The 22,521-nt window shown below is 37.7% G+C and overlaps 1 protein-coding gene across 4 annotated transcripts in view; it reads right to left on the bottom strand.

Annotated features, from left to right (window-relative positions):
- LOC124167289 (transcription initiation factor TFIID subunit 3-like) overlaps positions 1-22,521 on the bottom strand; it is a 56,974-nt gene that overhangs the window by 5,190 nt on the left and 29,263 nt on the right. For 3 of the 4 annotated variants that reach the window (XM_046545212.1, XM_046545213.1, XM_046545214.1), the window contains 3 exons: positions 21,668-21,847; positions 19,870-19,982; positions 477-1,023 (listed from right to left, as the gene is read on the bottom strand). In XM_046545212.1, coding sequence (XP_046401168.1) covers positions 477-1,023; positions 19,870-19,982; positions 21,668-21,847 — 840 coding nt within the window. Of the gene's footprint in view, positions 1-476; positions 1,024-18,923; positions 19,049-19,869; positions 19,983-21,667; positions 21,848-22,521 lie in introns of those variants that run through there. The other variant, XM_046545216.1, reaches the window with a different exon arrangement.

The raw sequence follows: 22,521 nt of genomic DNA, 5'->3' as shown, positions 1-22,521 counted from the left end.
GGTTACAGCTAAAATAGAGATACTAATTTCACAAAAAAAGCTAGTATGTATGCAGTAGAGTAGAGAGGCTTGCGAGGTAGTATGTAGATATGCCCTGTATCTTTATTTCGCTACATTAATACCCATCATCTAAAGACTGCTATGCACGGTGAATGAAATCATTCAAACTACCATCATTCACAGGATCATGTGATCAAAAGTAGACGATGTTCTAATTTTCATTGAATGATCATATGCGTGACGGTTAATTTGCGAATTTTTCAATTTTACACAGTGAAATACTTCATTCGCATGATCATTTACCATGTATGGGAGCTTTCAGAGAGATACCCTTTTATAAGATAAGACCTTGAAACAAATGATACAGAAAGTATTTGTTTTGAGAATCACAGTCATAGCAGACCTCCAAAACATTAATTTTAGATCCTTGATCCCCTACCCAACCAAAACGAATTCAAACACGAACAGCAACTCACAAAGTAAAATGCCTTTGGTGCGTCTGCCTCTGGAGGCAAGGGCCTTTTGCTGCTGTCCTTGGGCTGCTTCACTTTGGAGAACGGCTTCGTGAGGCCCTTCTTGGCCTTGGTTGACGCTGAGAGGCCGCCTAAAGGCAGAGAGGAGGTGCTCGGTGCGGGAGGCGTGGCGAGAGGCGGAGGAGGGATGACAGATGGTGGGGGCGGGACTGATGGCGGCGGGTGGTGGGGCACTTGAGGCGGGGGTGGAGGCTGTTCTGGTGGTGGGGGAGGCAGGCTGACAGGGGCGGGAGGAGGAGTCGGGGCAACGTGGTGGTGGGGTGCGGGCGGGAGGGACTCTTCTGCGATTGGCTGGTGGTGGAGCGAAGACGAGGACTCCGACTCCAAGTGGGGCACTTTGGAAGAACCCTTCTGTTTTGGCGGCCTCGTGATGAGGGCCGAAAACTTGGCAAGCTCTGGAGATGGTGCTCTTTTGGATAAAGACTCATTGCTCCCCGCAGATGGGGGCCGTTCTTCGGGGGCATTCTTTTTTACAACAGTTTTAATTACACTGAAAAAGAAGGAGGAAATTATATAAACTCCAGGTCCAGAGGATTATAGAGGGAGCAGACACATGGTTCATAACGTAAACACCAAAAGGGGTGTGTACAAAATAATTACATGAACAGATTTTATGAATATTAGAGGAATTCCAAACATATATCACAATGTGCAGAGGCGATTTACTCAAATACATGCATCAACTGGTGCTCTGAAGTTTTAAAAAACCAGCATGCTCAAGAGAGAACACTTGTTTCAATTAGTTATCCAGTGACAAATTATTCTATGACAAGATTTTTGTCAGTAGAAAGTGAAAAATGCAAGAAAAATGGACATAAATATGAGCTTCTCATTGTATGGCAACCTATCCCCAGAAATAAAACACACAAATCAACGGATTTCCTTCCTACTGCGTACTATGTAAAGATAATAATGTAAGTTTCAAGTTGATATTGCATCTTGCTGATGAACTTGATTAAGTATCAGGTAAATAAAAATACATAGGGAATTCAAGATTCAAGCATATATTGTTCGAAAATGGAGACAAAAATTCAGATCACAACAATAAGATGAATATAAGGAAATATAAGTTATAATTCTGGCCACCACACATTGGCTACAGTCTTTACAATGAAGAATTATTACACATTAATCGATTCAGAATTTAAAAGGAACTAATACAAATTTAAAAAATGATAATTTTTGTTCTTTTTTAGTTTGTTTTTGATAATTTGTTCTCAAAGAGAATGTTTCAGTTCTATTTGTTTATGATTTATAAGAAGTTTTATTGAAGAAACTTTAATTTTAAGAAAATAAATTAATGTAAGGAAATGAGATAGGCAAAACACACTGTGAACATAAAATTTTGCAATAAGGTGCAAAGAAGTTCACATTTAATTCCTAAATTTATGCTATGAAAAGTATTCTGGCAAGTTGCATTTTTTTTCCAATACATGCCAGCCTTAGTGGTGCAGGATCAAGTCCTTGCATTCAAGGAAGATAGGTTGTCCCTCACAAGGGCATGGATATACCGTATTTGCACGAATGTAAGACGAGGTTTTTTTCCCTCCTAACTCCTGCAGAAAAGAGGGTTCGTCTTACAATTGGATGCAAAATTCTCGACGTCAATCGGGTTGCATAATTTACGTCGGAAAAATTATGGACGCCTGAGTTTGCCACCTGATAGCTATACAACGAAAAATCAACGCCAAAAATAGCTTAACAGTAATTTAGCATATTTAATTTTGCGTTCAAGTAAAAACAAACATTTTCCATTTGTGGCAGCAGACAAAGATTCGGTGCGTGCCGATCAGCCGCCGGGTGCACTTCTGCCGTGTCCGCGAGATCGACTGCTTTACCCTGGGTTCGGCTCCATTCAAGTTAGAGCTTGATCAACTCGCACAATGTTCGTGTGATTGGTTAAAATTTACCTAAATTGTAACGTTAAAGCCTTAACACCGTTGCGGAATAAACTGCTACAAAGTCGTTGCATTTTTCTCAGAGCAACGGTAAGAAGGCAACATGATTTGCCTCTCTTTAGAGAGATGACTCAGTTGTGATTCCGTGCCTTTCAGAGTATTACGATGGCAGAGAAAAGAAGATATTACACTGCCGCTTTCAAAAGAAAAGTTATTCAGTGGAACCCCGATCTATCGTACCCGTATTGATCATTTTCCCACATTCATCGTTCGCTGTTTCTGGTCCCAAATAAAGTTCCATATAGACAGTGTAATTTTTTCCCGCATCTCCGAAGTATCGTTTTCCCGCATTGATCGTTTGAAGATCGTGGTCCCGACGTATAATTTTCCCACATCCATCTTTTGACGAAAATGAGACGAAATAAATACAATGTGTCATTTATGGCTAATAACGTTAGGCACATATATTAAATCTTCCCCACGAAATGAAACAACCATTGGGAGAAGCTCAAAGCCTATAGTAACATAAGCGCATTTCCCAAGATCCGCTATCCCCCTCCATTCTGAACTCGCCTCCCCCCTCTGACGCTTTCCTCTTCTCCAAAATCAAACAAAAGGTCCCAGCTAGCGCAGGGATCGTATTACGAAGACCTTAGCTTCGAAAAAAATATCAAGTTACACGAGAACAATAGACACGCGTTTCATGCCCCCCCTTTTCTCACCCACTGACCTTTTTCAGCCTACCTGCTTCAAAGTTCCCAGTTTCTGGAGGTCAACCGCTGCATGAATCACCTATAGCTCAAAAGGTGTCTAACAATGAATTTCGGCAATTGGTATTATACTTTTATTAGGCTGAAATATTTGCAATGTGCTCGTAATTCAAAAAAGAACGAGACCAAACACGATGTATTTCTAACGTTATTTAAGTATTTTTAAGCAAGGAACTAGCTGGAAAAATACGATGGTAATTTTTGGGGAAACTCTCCTCGTAGCTGAGCTTCTCGGCAGGTAATGCGGCATTTTTTTCCGAAAACAGGTTATCAGGTTATTATCAGTTGTCAATTTACAAGTTATACCATAAGTTGTCAGAGTTACTGACCGAGGGATATCTTCTCAGGATATTTTGTTCCTCCCTACTAACAATCCGAATTCATCCGCCCATCTGGCACTACGCTAATTAGAAAAGAATGGGTATCTTTGGGACAAAAAATTTCATGGCGCAGTCATATGGTCATGCTTCACCCTCTGAAGTATGCTCGGCGTACGCCGAACGCGATAGCATAGCTCGTACGAGTGGTTCCGTACTTTCCAGGGTGGCTTGCCTTCATACCACCGAGTGTTTTCCGTGTGGGTTTAATGAAGTCAGGTTTCATTTTCACTAGTTTAATTTTATTCGTATTCAGACCATGGCCCCTCCGAAGAAACTATTAGTCGAATCAACAATAAGACCTAAGTGTCTCGATAAAGTACCACTATTCCTGTCATTACGCGCCAAAAATCCTGCCGTTCCTGGGACATAGGCAACCTAGCCAAACATCCCCGCATCGAACGTTTTCCCTAGAAAAATTTTTTTCCCATAGTGGAGTTCCAAAAAAGGGGGGGTCGTCTTAGAATCGTGTTCGTCTTAGATTCGTGCAAATACGGTAAGTGTGCATTTAACTGTTGTATTGTTACAAAGACCTGATGTAAAGGCAAGCACAGTGCTGTTTCTGGTGGTATGGTAATAAAAGACCTACACATTGTGACAATCTCTCTGTGGCAATCTAGAAATACAATGGGAGTCAAACAATAATGGATGACAATTCTGGTAGATTAACAAAAGGTGAGTATTGTAATGAAAATAGTGGCATTTACATTAATCAAACAATCTATTATTATTTACAGTTGTAAGTTGTCTGTAACTTTCGATTGCTTTTCGGAATCATTAAGAGCTATCTTTTCCTGACCACGATCTTTAAAGTGATGATAACGTGATTGTCATTCCATTTCTACTGCTCCATATAATACCTGGTTTTCGTAAACCAAGCATCCATGGCCTCGAGATCATGGATTCTGAAAAGTGGTATGCACGAATGCTTCAAACCACTGCTTGACGCAGGAAACTACACTGTCAGACACCACGCCGTGTAGTCACCTCTCACAGAAGTTGCCTGAGATGTAATTGCTGCGGGATGCAGATCCGTGATCACTGTATGCAATTGCGCACCACAATGCTCGGAAAACAGGTACATAGAACTACCGTGAAGGCAACTGGCGTCAATCACGCAGCAGCGGTTATCATGGCAAATTGTCTACGCAGGCAAGTATCTGGCTATGACTCATGCTATCTCTACTTCCACTGCTCCCACTGCCTTCACTTCTGCTATTCCCTTCTCCAAGGGAGCGCTGGGAAGGTTTTCACCTTACCTAATTGGTCGAAATGCTTTAACGCATGACGTCATCCATTCGAGAAAGCTTGTTCAATGAGTCTTGAATCGAATTCGACATGAAGTTGACAGTTTGAAACCGCCTTAAGAGTAAGGGATGTTTATGTGAAAAACATACTGAAGGGATAGCTCAGTCAAGTGAGTGGCAAAACATGATATCAAGTTTCAATAGTTGATGCAATTCTCCAGTTCATCTAATCTTTTTGTAAAATTTATTCCCAGCTTTGGGCATCACAGTGAGAAAAGAAACTGGAATGTAGAGATGGATTATGAAAATACTGGTTATAATGAAATGGTAAGCTTTGAGTAGGAAAAATGATTTGCCAGAATAGATATTTATCTAGGAGGAAGCAAAAATATGGCTATAAGAAGTACTTGATTCTGTGACTTGATATTAGCAGTGTGTTAAATAAAACTGTGGAAACAAATTTGCCTTATTTCAATCTTTCAAAGAAATGATGCCAAAAGAATAAAGAGAACCATTCCTTAACCTTGAATAATGCCAATTATAAGTACATACTTTAATGTTATGGCTATTGCTTTAATTTCATCACAAACGCCATAAAAAATAAAATATATAAATGATAGCAGAGACAAAGACTCTGATAAAAAATAATCCCATTGATACGTAATAATTTCAAGACAAATGCATCATAATTTGATTTTTCTAAGGCATAAAACACAACTATTACTTTTCAAATTAAGAAAAAAAACTACAACATTGAAGATACTGAGCCACAAATGTTCACATGAAAATTTAGCACTAATATGAATATGCATTCAAACACAGAAAAAATAAACTTAATGGTTGCAAAATGGAGAGACAGAAATATTTAAGATAATTAAGCCAGTTATGGTTACCCCTAAACAGGCAAAAGAAAAAATACCTATGAGTAAATAATAATTTTCCTGAACATATAAAATATAGAACTACACCAAACATAATAAATAAATTCCAAAACAATTAGAACATCTAAGGAAACTTCAGCACTTCCAAAAACTCAAACAAAAATTACGTCAACCTAATAATGTTAAATATTATTCATTTTAATGTTACCCTTCCAACATGCATTTGCAATTATTGCTGCATGAGCTAGAAATATGTGTTAGTAGATGATAATTAAAAAGATGAGTAATCTACGAACCTACTTTTCAAGATGTATAAATAATAACTTGTTTGGTAGGAGAAAATCACAGAGCAGATTTGCAAAACTAGCGAAAGTTAGGAAACAATTTAATTACTAACTTTATAAAGTAAAATATCTATGCCATGAAAATTCCTATAAAAACTAACATGTTACGCACTTCTCTGTCATCACTGTAGAGTCACTGTCAGATATAAAAATTACTCCTTATGTAAATGGTAAATTGATGAAGAAAAGGAAGGAGAAAAGAAACCTACATACATATTTGATATTTTAGATAGGAAACCATACATGGATTACTTGAGGAAGTATGAAGGCAATCACAAGTTAACTTAAATGATGTACCACAAAAATGGGTTCATTATCGGCTAATAGCATATTAATTAGGGATGGATGGATCCAGAATTTTTTTCGGATCCTTGATTTTCGGCACCGGATCTTTCGGATCGGGTATTTTCGGATCCAAATGCATTTTCAAATTCCTGCCATTAAACAAAGTAATTTTTCAAGTTTATTCTGGGTACATACAATCAAATGAATGCTTTTTAGATTTTCATACACGTTTTAATATTTTTATAAATTAAAAATCATTTTTATAGGCTTTCACGTCGTTTTTTAAAAACATCTTTACATGCTCAGGACCTAAACTGTTACGCTTTGGTTTGGAAATGATAATACGAAAAATCTTTGGATAAACCACTGACCAGTGGCGTAGCGAGAGGGGGAAGTCCGGAGGGTCCAGATGCCCCGAAATATAGAAAAATTACTTCCCTTCATAAAGGAAACAAAACATTGAAAAATCATGAATTTAGAATAGATTCATTTGAAAAATGAAGTTTTTTTTTTGATTGTGAAGGGTGTTAACATTAGTTTGAAACCCTCTACTTTGTACCCTGTTATTTAAAAATTTTCCCCCTGGTTTTGGACACCCCCTAACGAAATTCCTGGCTACCCCACTGCCATTGACTGAATTCAAATTTTCCTCACGCATGTTCCCCGAATTTTGTCACTTTCTCATCACATACCAACTTGTGTTTCATCTGAAAATGCTACAGTATGGTGAAGTGGATTTAGCACTTCCTCGTGATAATTTCACGCCACAGTGCACGCACATGACATACATTGGTTCTCCTTATCTCAATAGAAATGTTTCTACACAATGAAAGACATTTTTATCAGTACATCATTAAATTAAATTGCAACTGCACAATCAGCAACACAATTAACAGTTTTAAAACAGCATAAACGTCACGTGCGACGAGGTGGTCAACCGCTCAGCATGAGGAAGGGGTGGGCAAGAGAAGCACGTAAAGGAGAGGTGGAGGGGACGGAGTGTGCTCCCTCCACATTTCAAGCAAGGGGGCTACAAAAGAGGGAGTCAAGGACGGACAAGTCAGATCTTGCTTCAGTAATGTCGTTTCCTTCAAAGCCAGGCACGCTACGTGATATATGCAGTTGGCATTTCCAATCCGTCTCTATTTGTTTGAGCGGTTAATGCTGCGCTCGTTTCTTTGAAAATTGTGCTGTTTGGACAATGTTGCATATTAGTATAGTATATTAGTACAGTTGTAAATAGAAAACTTAGTGGCAATCAATAAGAGCTGAAAAACAAACAGATATATTGTCAGGAATGCATCAAGTCTAATTCTTTTTTAAATCTCGTGCATGTCATCTAATTGTGGAAGCTATCAAGATATCTTCGGGCCCAGAAAGTCACTCAGCTAGCATTTGTCATCTAGAAACAGGGAACTGAAGCAGGTAAGCCAAAAAAGGTCAGTTGGTGAGACGGAGTAGGGATGAAACATGCTTTATTTGTTCTCGTGTAACTTGATATTTTCCTTAGAAGACAATGATTTATGGTTCGTGAGATTTTGGAAAAAAAACAACAGAGGCACGGGCTCATGGACGGCCAAGAGTGGTTTTCTGAAATCTGCGACGTGGTTACTTCTGACATGGTTATTATCCTACGACGCTGAGATTCCCCCGATGATTGTTAAATCTCTTGGGAAGAGTCACACTATGTGCCAGTCATATTTTGACTTTTATACTTTCCACGGCTGAAATTCTGCTACGTAACCTCTGCAAGAGCTTTCATACAACGGTTCATGAGTAGGACAAGAATCGCATGCGACGGCGCATTTGAAGATAGAATCAGAACTCTTTCCACCCTTATGGGGCTGATGCATGGCCGGTGATGGGGCCAGATCCGATGTCTTCCGCGACTTTGGATCCGATGAAGGGCAATATCCGCAGATATTTGGATCTGAGGTATCCGATCTGACCATCCCTAATATTAATGCATCATGACTGCAGAGGAGTAAGTAATGTAAGATTCCAACAGAAGCTAAATCAACATATCCTCTTTGCACTAGGTGTAAACAAAAAAATGAATTCCTGATAAGACACAACACGTCTTTCTCTACAAAGGAGAAACTATAACATTCATTGGAAGATTTCTTGGTTGACAATTTCAATGGCATGTTGACATTTCAGCAGATTCTTCCAGAAGGCCAAAACCTATTTGCCCAGAGAGGTAACATGTGAATGTTACTGAGATGACATTGGATGTCACAACTGAAAGATTATTACTCAGAAAAAAACATTTTCCCATGAAAAAGGTTCATGATTAGAAAGACAAGTCCAAGTGCTTTAGGAAATCAGCACCTACCTACAGAAAATTCCTTTGAAATGAAGTACCTACTTCTCGTTCCTTGACATCACCACAAAAGAAGTACACACATAGTCAGGGGTGCAGCTAGGAATTAAGGCTAGGGGGGGTTTCAGGTGCAACTAATACTGGGGGGTTTGGAGCATGACATACCCGCCAGGATAAGTGGGAGGTGCGGAGGCCCTTCACCAGAAAAAAAACTAAAATAAATGGTTCAAAATGCTTAGTTTTACGGCCTTCTTGAGGGATATTTTATTGATCCTCACACTATTCTATGAGTAATATTAATCCGATTAAGTAAAATAGATTCACCTTAAAAATATATGTGAGCTCTGGGGGGGGGGGGGGGGGTTTATAACCCCAAAACTTGCTGAGCCACTGCACATGATTACCATGAAAGGGTATGTAACCAGTGTAATCCTATTATAATAACCACCTTATAAGATTAAGATTTGATTCGATTATAATCCCTACACCTAAGATGCAGTTGGAACTTAGAAAGAGAGAAAATTTTTTCCGAATGCGTAACTAAGTTACCATTAGTTTGGCAATAATAAGATAGAATCGCTAACTTAAATTTATTGATATCAGCATATAAAGGCATGGAGTAACCTTGTTTGAAGGACTTTATTTTCAGAGCTTTCAAAACTTCATTTTGTGACAACAGATAAATGACACTGAACACTTGCCATGAGTGTCATTTTCGAAAAAAAATGTCTTGTAAGGGCAACATTTTCTGCTACCAGGATTCTTTTAGATTATATTAAATAAAGTTGATATCCCTATTTACAGCTGAGTATGGAAATGGAATTGCTATTAGTAACTGGTAATTTTATAGTCAGATAGACTAAGATATATTTGTACAAAAATCAGATTCTGATGAATAATATACAAAAATAACAGTAATATTAAACATATTTTGCAAAAAAATCTTTAATAGAACAACCAACATAAAACTATATTGCTCAAAAGTTTGATAGAAGATATTTAATAGGATAACAAGAAAATGTTTACCTAATGTTTTATCCATGGCTACTTAATTGGAGGGAATTTTATCCATTTATTATACGTAGACAATGCACACAAATCAGGAAGAAATAATGGGTATATCAGGGGGTACAAACCTTGCCATAACTTATAGATAAAAAATCTTTTTAAAAATCCATAAAATTGAAAAAAAAAAATCTTTCTGAAGAAATTTTTGACAGCAGGTTATCTTTAAAAAGGAGCTATGGGAACTCATCTGTAACTATAGAATACTGTAAGTCAGGTCATCCATTAATTCTTTACTGCATGAATGTTAAAAGAAACCAAAAATTTGGGATCATGATGCCAAGTTGAGAGCTGGGATACGTATAAAAATGTGATAGCTGCAATGGATTCATTCAAATTAGGGATGGTAGGATCGGATACCTCGGATCCAAATATCCGCGGATATTGCCCTTCATCAGATACAGTGGAACCTCGTTAAAGCGAGTACGGGCTATAGCGAGACCCCCGCTATTACGAGAGATAGCCGATGCACCGTCAATTGATCCTATAATAAGCATGTAAAAAATTTCATTTTTGCGAGGCCCTTTTGGTGTTGGCTCTCGCCATAGCGAGGGTTTCACCGCCGGAAAAACTTACACCAAGACTGTAATTGCTAGCGATCTGTTAGAAATGAAGTTAATGGAGTGATCAGTCTCAAATTTATGTGGTAAACTGTCGTTCGATAAATAAGTAGTTAATTTTGGTGAAAATATTGTGGCATTAGCATTCGCGAATGCTTGATCTTCTTTTGTTCCTCGGGCGGCAGAAAGCAGTCGTCAGCATGAATAGAAAGCATTTGATGGAACACACCATGGCCAAAAAAACACCAAACACGTCTAAGCGAGAAAATAAAAATAAAGGAGTAATATGAGGTATATTGGCTATTATTTGCACCACCTCCGGTAAAGCGACAATTCGCTATAGCGAGTGTTTATTGGTGCACCGTGGGGTGTCGTTTTATCGAGGTTGCACTGTACATCAGATCCAAAGTCGCGGAAGACATCAGATCTGGATCCGAAATTTTAAATAATAGCTTCAGTGATTGCGACGCCCCATAAGGGTGGAAAGAGTTACGATTCTCTCTTTGAATGCGCCGTCGCATGCGATTCTTGTCCTACTCATGAACTGCTTTGTTTGAAAGCTCTCGCAGAGGTTACGTAGGAGAACTTGAGCCGTGGAAAATAAAAAAGGCAAAATATGACTGGCACATAGTGCGACTCTTCCTAAGAGATTGAACAATCATCGGAGGAATCTCAGCGTCAGGAATTTGAAAATGCATTTGGAATCGAAAATATCTGATCCGAAAGATCCGGCTCCGAAAATCAAGGATCCAATCCGAATCTGGATCCGATCCGAATCTGGATCCGAAAAAAATCCTGGATCCGTACATCCCTAATTCAAATAATCAAAATTAGAGAAATAATGACTCACTTAAAGATTAGGTGCACACAGAAAAATGATATTTCATTAACATATAAAAAGCAGGCACACAATCAAGAAGGTGAGATCATGAACCATCACAGGCATGAATGAATCAGTTAAGATCTCAGTGATTTATCATCATCTCAGTGACAAACCATAAAAATGGGAGGTGCACTGGATAAAAATGACAATGAGGAAAATTTAATTGAAGGCCTTGATGCTTACCAATGCTTAGAAAAAAACAAGAGGACCACCTAAAACAAAAATGAAGAAATGTAGAAAAATGTCTTCCATTTTGAGATAGCAGGAGTTTAGAGATTGCAAAAAATTATTCACCCTGGACAACAATGGGACATAAGCCATACAACAAATACTAAAAATGATTAAGCAGCCTGAAACAGTCGAGTTCTGGGATCATGTCTTGTCAGGGTCCATACTGATTTTCCATTTTCCTGTGTTTTTCTAATTTCAACCCAAATTTTTAAAATTTCCCTGACTTTACATCAGTAGCAAAGCAATCAAATACGTAAAAGGATTTAGGGTATATACGCCATCGAATCCCCACACCCTCTCACAATGAAATTCTCCCTCTCATCAACATTCATGTTCCTCCTCGCCCCTTACATTATAACTCTCTACTTTACATTCCACAATTCCATTTCTCAAAGGTCTCTTTTCTAACAAATATCCTCTTTGTAAGAACAAAGATCACTTACGCTTAAAAAATGTCTTCCCTGGACTTCTTTTCCTCTTCCATTATATTCAAATCCTCCCTAAAATGCTACCTGAACAATTCACCACTGTCTACCCCATATCCCCCTTCTTATGTTCAAACAATTTGACTTCTGTTTGTTTTTTAATTATTGTGTTATCCTTCAGCTGTTATTTATTTACTGAGAATAGCCGATGTAAAAGCCTTTGTGCTATTTTCGATAGTGAAATAAATTACAACCAACTTACTACTATCAAGCAACCTAATTACAATGTGGTGGAGGTGCTGGGACACCAGCCCTTTACCAGGAAAATAGAAGAAAAGGAGATGCGTGTAGGACTAATTAGATAACTTAGTCGCACCAAGTATTTATTGAACTCCTTAATTGTTTGGGGGAGAAACGAAATCCTATACCTGTCCATTAGGCATTATCTCTCTTATTTTATCATTTCTGTCGGACTCAGAAAAATAAAGAAATTTAAGATGATGTTCTGAGTACCTCTGAAAAATATCTGTTCATAATAGCTCAAGCAATAGCATAGCTTAGCAGGTAATCTTCAAATCTCTAATGGCTCCCAGACTAATCTCCCAGCAGTTACATATTGATAAATTGCATGGATTTCTTTTGAACTACATTATGTTCACAGATCAATTCTTCCTGAGCTGGAGAGAAAATTTAATCTCAGAGGTAAATCAAGTAGAGCTAAGTCAGCACAGATCGGCAATAAAATATTAACTCAATAACTAATGCAACAATTTTCCAAGCATTCAACCAACATTTTTGTCTTATTGCTGCGATTCTGGAGTTTTTCGCTGACCATTATCTAATTTCCCTGATATATCCCCAACTTCCAGTCCCAATTTTTATTTCCCTGAACCCTGCTGGCAATCGTGACTTGTGTTTCCATCAAAATTTTTTCAAGTGATACATAGGTTTCCAAGCTTTTTTTTCAAAATGTATTCTTATAGATACTACAACATACTTCTTTTTAGCTCTCAGTAACTCTTCCCCTACTTTTTAAATGCTATTAATCAGATTATATGACTTGGGACAAGTATTGTTGGTTTAATCTACTCAGAATGTTGATACGAGGGTAGCCTTTTAAGTGTTGGGAATAGAACGTCCCTTATCACCTAGCAACTATAAATGGTGTTTATAAACAACTTTTTGAGTTGGTTAATGCCCAAGCAAAGTTTCATTAAGACCGGCCTGATAGTTTTTGAACACTGGCGTGTCAAAGTTCCCAAATCGCTGTACGAGATGGAATTAAGTCATGAACAGTACCACACCTTAATTTTCTATAGGTTTCGACGAAGCTTCAACCAGCAAGAATACATTACTGAACTTTTTGCTTTTTTTGGCAAAGAAGCACCATCAAAAACAACCGTTTATCACTGTTATGCAGATTTTCAGCGAGGACACTCTAGCCTCAGTGACGAACCATGTGAAGGGCGACCAAAAACCGCCGTCACTCAAGAAAAAGTGGATGCTATACTTAACATGATTATGGAAGATGGTCATGTTACACACCGTGAGATTCAGGCATCATTGGACATCTCAGGGACCTCAGTTCAAAAGATCTTACACGAAGAGTTAGGTGTTAAAAAATTGGTTTCCCGATGGAAACTGCACCTCCTCAAAGAAGAACAGAAAGCAGCTCGAGTCACATGGTGTCGAAATACTCTACAACGATTCAACTCAGGAGCATCAAAGCACGTTCACAACATCGTAGGTGGTGATGAATCATGGATCTATAGCTACGAGCCTGAATCAAAATGCCCATCTTTAGTATTGGTCTTTCAAAGTGAGCTCAAACAGACAAAAGTTCTTCGCTCTCGCAGTGCTTCTATGAAAATGGTCGCATCGTTCGTAGCCAAATCAGGGCATGTAGCGACGATTGCTCTTGAAAATCAAAGAACAGTTGATGCTGAATGGAATACGATCATTTGCTTGCCGGAAGTGATCGCCGAGCTCTGGACAGATAACCCAAATCTACGCATTATGCTCCATCATGACAACACAAGCTCACACAACGCTCGAGTCACAAAGTCGTTTTTGGAACAGCAAAACATTGAAATTCTTGATCATCCTCCACACAGCCCGGACTTAAGCCCCAATGACTTTTTAACATTCCCTAGAATCAAGAATATGCTTCAAGGAAAGCGCTTCCAGACGTCTGAAGAAGGGGTTGATGCCTAAAATACAGCCATTTTGACTACCCCTACTTCAGAAAGGAATAAATGTCATAACGACTGGTTCCATCGAATGCATAAGTGCATTGACTATCGTGGAGAGTACTTTGACAAACAATTTTAAAAATTGGTTTTGTACCTCATATAGTTTTCTTCATTCCCGACACTTAAAAGGCTACCCTCGTACCGTAGACTCTCGTTAATACAAACAACCTTATAACAAAGCAAATCGTTGGACCCGGCGAAAAGGCCTATCCAATCTATAGTAAATGAAACGTTATTATGAAATTCAGTCCCGATCCCAGCGGTTATAAAATGAACTTTATCACAAAGTTCCACGAATAAGCATGGGTATACACAGCGCTACATCATAAAAATTGTGCTACGCTTAAGTTCTCCTCGTGTACCGTGCCCAAGAGCATCAATTATGGTTCTTTCTTCAGTAGGAGATACTTCAGTATGCACGCAACATCATCATCTTAATTATGACATGCTGTAACAATTAAAGTTGAAAATGGGAGAAAAACAATGAGTCAACCGATAATGGACCACAAAACTATAATAAACGACAATTGTTGTTGACAGCGCAGAAGAGATAATAGAGAGATTGAAATGAGAAAATAGTGGCTTTCGGGTGAGATCATCATCGCTCCCCATGTTTTCACCAGAAGAACTTAAAAAAGTGCATTGGGAATAGGTGTGTAAATTAAATTGGTGACGTAATCGAACTTGTCTTCGCTCCCGGTCTTTGTCTTGAGTACCTTTTATAGACAAGCATATTTGCAATTCGTGATAACTAAATTTGAAAAGTTGCAGTAAGTGATGTCACCCTAATTTTCTCCATAATATTTATGTTTACATTAAATTTGTGAATCTTCGGAGTAAAAGGGGAATGTTATAACGTCCATTGAGGAATGACATTTTGGCTCCCTTATGGCTCATGTCCTACGACTTATGTCCCATTGCAGACACCGTATTAGGTTGACAACAGGCTGGCTTACAGAAAAAATCAGACATGAATTAACAAAAAGGAGAGTACAGAATGATAAAGTCATTTATAATATCATTTAAAAGATAGGTAGATTACAAAACTTTAGTAGATTAATGGAAAAACTAGTGTAGTGTTTCATACAGTTTGAATGGGGATGAAGTTTTGTGGGTGAGTAGTGGCATATTCATTTGTTTCTATACAACCATGCCTCGTATAGCGCAATTTTGATTAGCACAATTTCGATGTAGCGCAAATTCATTCCTCTGGTAAACATCACAACGCAGTGTAGCCTAACCAAAAACTTTAACACTCTCATGATAAAACGTGACCTGTGCTAAGTACACACGAAATTGCTATCATTTTACGCATATTAATAGTATTGCTTGCCTCAAATCTTCTTTTTTGCTTATATGGTAGTCGAAATCCATTGCTATGGAATGGCCAAAAGTATTACTCGTCATTGGGTCCAGATAGCCGGCCTACCGAAGTAATTTATCTAGTCTCCTTATCAGAATGACAATAGTTAATTTATATCATTAATGAAGCGTGGAGCTAGTGGAAATGAGTTTTTTTAAGCAATACCGTTAGAGACGCAATTTTTGCCGTCATAGGTTATCGGGCGATTGACTTCTAGGTAGAGGGTCTGCGCTAAAGCCTTCAAGGTTATCAGTATTCACAGGGGAGAAATGGAGCGGTGGCCGAGTTGTGCATGAATAGCATCAACACACAAAACGGTCTCAAACACAATGGCTTCAATCCCTCCCAGCAGTCTTAGACCCTCTGCGTCTCAGGAATACAGTTCAGCAGTAGAAGGTGATTTCGATAGAGTCATGCAGAGTAAAAACCAAGAAGTTATCAAGAAAAACCATAAACCTAGAAGAGAAATTGAAAGAGGTCAATTACTTTGAAAATGGAGAGCGTCAAAGCGTGGAAGTTTAAATTCATCGATGCCTTATTCTGAATAAAGACGAAGTTAAAACAGCAGTGACCTCAGCCGCACCAACTTCAACCAAGCGGTCAACACATACGGAAAGTTCATTGTGAATCTGTACCAAAAGATGAGGGTGGTAATCTCTCCGAGACATTTAGTGAAAGCTCCGGTTGGTTCCAGAATTTTAAATGGCAAGCAGGTATTTTTAGTGCGGCGATATTAGGTGAATCTGCAAGTGTTGATAGCGCAGTCATCACGGAAACATTTTCTGATGAACTCCAAGCTGTGATTGAAAGTGGCTCCTTTCCCCCTCAAGTAGTTTTTAGCGATAACAAGACGATATTGTTTAGGAAAAGAATGCATTCTCGTTCATTCATTTTCAGAGAAGGAAAACCTGGGTCCGGTTTCAAGGCATTTAAAGATTGTTTCACGTAGCTGCTAATGCTTCGGAGGACTTCAAATTCAAATGATTTATCATTCATAAACTCCTCTAGCTATTAAATGGCATTCAAAGTAGAATTTGTCTGTCATTTCGATGAACGACAAAAGGGCCTGTGTGACACAATAGTTGTTTAAAGACTGGTTTGAAAAATCGTCAACTGCCAGCAATGCATTATGAACCCCTGAGATCTCAGATGTTAGCCCACCCGCACAATATGAGGGAATTTCAAAAGCCAGTACAAATTTTTTTTTAACGTGAATTAAAGTCTTTGAATACAGTGAGTCCCCGTTTAACGTCACTTACCGTTCCTGAAAAATGTGACGATAAACGAAATGATGTTAATCGAAACATAATATCCCATAAGAAACAATGTAAAAAGTGAATATCGGCTCCTGGACCTCACAATTCCTATGCAAAAAATTTTTAGCGTATCATATCTGGGGCATTTTTTACGATGGGAATGCCAAACTATGGCATAAATACGAGTTCCTATCTTCATCGACGACAATAGCAGCAGTGACGTAAATCCTTCTCCATTTTTGTATCTTCCCGCATTTGCTTTTCGGCTTCGCTAAGGTGGTTGCCCGGGCGAGCGTCGCCTGGGCATCATCATCGCTGAAACATCGTCGCAGTTACAGGAACCAAAATTATTGTGAACACGGTGAAAAAAGTGACGACAAAAACTCTATGCCCGCCGCTTCGCATATTTTCCTCGCGCAAAATTTAAAAGACTTGACGTTATCCCGAAGCGAAGGTGCGATAAATGAATGACGATCTCAAAATTTTCGTGACGTTATTGCAAAAAGACGTTAAATGGGGTGACGTAGAACGAGGACTCACTGTACGTGCCTACTACTGTTAAAGACATTTTAAACTATAAAATTTATATAAATAAGGACTTCTAAGGCTATTTATGGGAATATATATGGTTTAGAGGAATTTAGACACCCAACACCTATGCTACCAGGAATGCATCCCTATCTTCCCAATGTTAAAACGCTCTCACATAACAAAAATTCGTATAGCGCAAAGACCCCAAAGAATGCATCCTTTGCGCTATACAAGGCATGGCTGTACTTTCCCTGAATTCTTTTTAAAATTTAACCATGAATAACGGAGGAAGACATCTTGTGATGTTAACTAAATGGATTTCAGAAATATAATAGGCTCTGGGAAAGGCATCTAGACAGCAAATAAACATCTCAACAGAATTTTAATAAAGCATCAAGCACCTATTGGGACTCTTGAGAAAGTGAGCATCTCAGATCAGCAAGCTAAATAGCTGCAGACACAATGAGGCATCACACTTTAGACAGTAACCTATGGCTTTTTCTCCCTATAAAATATCTCCCATGAAGTACAGCTTTAAGTTCAGGGATACTGATGACAGGCTACCAAATTGCTGGGTTTTCTTGTGCCATCCATTTTAGTCATACAAAGTGGTAACCAAAAATCTAAATGATAAGAGATATTGATTGAGATTGGTAAAAAAAGAGAGGAAGCTTTGTAAAAATTTCTTTAAAAATTTTTGAGTGGCTCAAACAGTTTCAAAAATACCTCATGGGCAGGAGTTATTCTTTTACTAGAACAAAAGCATTGCTGTAAGCCACAAGAATTCTTAGCTACTTCGAATTTGTGGAATTGTCTCTTCTAAAATGCTTGATTTAGGGTTACACATGAAAACTATTGACTCAGTTTTTCAGTTAAAAATTGAATATCTCATACCAGCTTCATAAAAGATGACTAAAAAATTATGCTTATAATCCAATATGCTGTAATTTATTATAAGGCAATGATGTCCAGTTTTCTTCCATCATCCGCACCTAACCATGGTCATTTCTATAACATGGAGGTTTTTAACGGACATAGGGGTAGATTACCAGGAGGTGTGCGTAAAATGAATAATTAAATTTGAAGGTATTACAACGCATACTTACTAACATTTAAAGTTATCCTCAAATGCAGTTCTTTTTTCAACCATTATTGTCTCAACTTTAGTTTTGATAAGGTCGCATTGAGTTTTTTTTGGCCTAAATTTAAAGCTGCTCGCCATAATAAAAATCCTATTAGGCAAATAAATAGCTTTGAGTGTTAAATAAGTTTTAAAGGGAGAACATGTAGCTTCATCCTAAGCTCATTCAGTGATCAAAATTTCCACAAAAGCCTGAGAAGAACTAGAAGATGAAGATGCTATTCTGATATGCTTTAACTTCTTGCTAACAGTACTGTCTATCTAAGTTCTAAATATGATGTCTCAATTATATGCACTTGTGATGCAATAGCCACAATTAAGTACAGCTAAGTTTTAAAAATTTGGCCTCATTTCCTCACTTACTGTGAGGGTAAATATGGACACAAACAGCTAATAAGAAGCAAAATAATATATAGCCCTTCATTTGGTACATCTGTCGTATCGAAATAAACCTTGATTAACAAAATCTATGCTCATCTATTTTCTCCTATTTAAAGAAAATGTAATACAAGCAAAGAAAGATTTTTACACAAGGTACAATATCAATATGATCCTTACCACAACCTTTACACAGTAGTATTCAATTTTTGCCAGAATCCTTCCGAATAGGAACAGAGAACGTCTTTTGTATTTTCCCGCATATCTTTTGAGGGTTTTTAATAGCCTTACAAATTCGAACTTTCCTGCAATAAATTAATATGTTAGCCAATTAACAAAACAAAATATGCACTCTAGAACATTTTTCTCTGCTGATACGCATCACCTTTAAATCACACGACACTAGGCATGAAAATCTAAAGTTTAGACATTATAATGAAACTTAGGAAGATGTGAACTGAATTTTTACTAAAGTAATATCACTAGCATGAGCAACGCTTACAACTTGTAAAAATCAAGAAGCTAAGATGTAACCAATCTCCAAACAGTTAAGTCTTCATGTACTCTCAAAATTGTTAGAATTACTCAATATGTAAGAATTATTTTGATAGGTAATTATGTGGCCATGAAAATGTGAAGGATATTGGCACAAGGTTGCTATACACAATCTGAGAAGTCCATCTAGAATCATTCACAAATGGTACTACCATAATTATTTTGGGGACTAAAAATTTGTAAGGAAAATAAAACAAGTGTGCCATTAATATCTTCAGAGATACTGAGAGCACCAGTTTTAGAAGCTAGTTAATTTAAGCCACATGCGACAAAATAGGAGATAAGGTTATAGATAACTATTTCCATTTACAAAAACAGACTTCAGATCCTAACTCTTCACTGGTAGAAATATCTCAAATTATTTTTAAACACAAACGGTAGCTCCAAATAAAACATTGCCTATCCGCTTTCTTTGGAAGTACCGCAGAATCCTCGTTATTCATGCACTGCAAAGGTACATAAACAATTTAATGCAGTATAGGGGGTTTACCATAAGCACAGTTATATTATCAACCCATGGAACTACTGAAAAATTATTGAAAGGTAGATAAACTGTAGGAATAAGACTCACAGTTTCCTGGATTGAGTATCTGGGGTTGACGGCCTTGGAGATGATGCTGATGGGGGCAGTTTCAGAGTTAGTTTAGGAACTGACGTCTCAGATTTTTCAGATTTATCTTCACGCTAGGGAGAGGTATTAAACACAAAAATTAATCACAAGGATTGAAACAGCACAAACAAAAATAAATTTTGTTCAACTATTTATTAAAATATATTGAACCCACCACAAACTGACCTGGAGCAAAGGCATAGCTTTTTAAAAGCTAAATAAAATTGGCGTACAGTGCTTGAGAACATTATAATCAATAATAAATGCATCTGCCTAATTTTAGATGCTCGTATACATGACCAATAGAACAGAATTCTATACTCAGTCACCAATTATTCTGTGATTTTGAACAAACAGCCAAAATACTATTAAGTGAGTCCATCTAGACTCACTCACAAATGGTACTACCATAATTATTTTGGGGACTAACAATTTGTAGGGGAAAAAAACAGGTGTGCCATTCATATCTTCAGAGATACTGAGAGCACCAGTTTTGATAAAGAAGATAAAAATAAAGAATATAAAGATAAAAATGAGTGAGAACATTCCATACTGATATAATTCTCATGTACCCCATGGGTTGATGGCCTGTTGCCACTAAAAGAGCTACATAACATTCCTAGATTTTCAAATATAACAGAATGAAAATAACCCTCTAAATCTTCAACTATACACTAATTTGGTCTTCATCAATATGAGTTCAACAGATTCAGGCTTTAATTGGTGGAAGTTAGACATATTTAAATAAATAAAAGATTGTAGCACTTTCCCACAAAATATTTTACTGCGTACAATGCGTTTCCGCTCACAGAGACATCATATGGTATAATACACTGCAGAGTGGAGACAGAGGGAAAAGGTATAACTAAGGGATGTGGGGAACCCACAGGTGGAAGAAGGACTCTAGTCATAACTATAGAATAACAACACGTGGGAAGAACCACACAATTTTAGTGAGAAACTTAGTTGTCTCTTATGCATAATTTAAGAAACTTAGTTGTATATTTCCCCACTGTCTTAGTTATATCCTACAGTTGTATCTTTTCCCACAGTCTCCACTCTGTACACCTGTTCCCACCCCCTTCTTCAAACATGTCAAATCCTCCCCAACTGCTCTTTCTCAAAGGTATAAAGGTGATTTTCAAATGTTGCAGTGTCTTGTACCAGATGATGATCTGTGAGCCGAAACATGTTGTATGCAGTAAAAATTTTGTGGAAAAGTACTTCATCAATATGTTAAATTTTCAATCCCTTTCTCTAACTTTTTCCCAAAACACAAAAGCTTCACAAAAGGCCTGATAACAGGACACATTAACCTGCACAAGTTAATGTGTGAATGCATGAATAATTTTCATGTACCTAAGCTGAGCAGGTACATGAAAATCAAATGCAGATACAAATGCGACAAAAATGCATAACAGAAGTTTACTGGCTTGCTCTCATTAAAGTTGGCAGGTAACACAGAGCATTTTTTCATTGTTAATCCATTTATGAATGCATGACAGGATTTACAAAGAATTCTATTTTCTGCCTTGCACTCATTAAGGTTGGCAGTTTACAGAGAGAATTTATGCATTAATGCACTTGCATTATCAACTCATACCTTTAATGTATCGAGCAACCTGCCCTTAAAACATGGCTGGGATTTAAACACATTTGAAACCTCACAGGATGAAGACTACATTGATGCCAATGACAACAAAAATAAAAATAGGGATGGTTGAAAAAAGCATGGGAATTGCCATGTCATACTACTCACCTCCTTGTCTTTCTTCTTTTCTTTCTTCTCCTTTTTCTCCTTCCCCTTCTCCCGATCTTTCTTCTCCTCCTTGTCCCTTTTCTTCTCGCTCTTCTCCTTTCCCTTGCCCTTATCCTTCTTGTCCTTCTTTTTCTTCACCTTGTCTTTGTCTTTCTTCTCCTTTTTATGCTCCTTGGATTTCTACACATGGGATGAGACAACAAAGCACATGAGAAATCACAAAATGAGAAGGAAAGATACAAGATCAGAGGTTATTACTAGTGACGGGGGTGGATGTGATTCCTTGATTCCTCAATTCTATGGCAAGAATTGGAATCGAAAATGAGTATTTACCTAGGTGAAAGATCGATTCCGATTCCCGTAGGACTTTAAACAAAAAATTTAAATACGTTTGTGACGTATAGTGACGTTTAGTATACATTCAAGTTTTCTAGGTGCACACCGTTGTCATCAACTTCTACCGAGCATTGTAATGCCAATAGTGTGGAATCATTTTCATATTGACCCTGTAAATGACCAAATTGCTGAGCGTATCCACTGCCTTGCAAGAGCTTACCAAGGTCGAACTTCAAAATCTACCTCAAATTTATTAAAACATTTTAATAGACAACATAGATTCCTAGATTTTTTCTTGGAACTTATGTAATCAGAATCAACGGAATCGGTATTGGAAGAATCGGAATCAAAATATCAGAACCAGAATTGGAATAGCTAAAATTCTGGAATCGACCCATCACTAGTTATTAATTGCCTTAACCTTTCATCAGGTGCAATATTGGAATTGCTGAGTTAAGGCGCAATGTGCCCGACAGTGACAGTTGTGAAAAAACATCATTTTCCCTAATCATGGCTCA

This window comes from Ischnura elegans, chromosome 10 (genome assembly GCF_921293095.1).
Source record: "Ischnura elegans chromosome 10, ioIscEleg1.1, whole genome shotgun sequence".
In the NCBI taxonomy this organism is placed as follows: domain Eukaryota; kingdom Metazoa; phylum Arthropoda; class Insecta; order Odonata; family Coenagrionidae; genus Ischnura; species Ischnura elegans.
The sequence above is the reverse complement of the archived record's forward strand: the minus strand, read 5'-3'. Positions and strand labels throughout refer to the sequence as shown.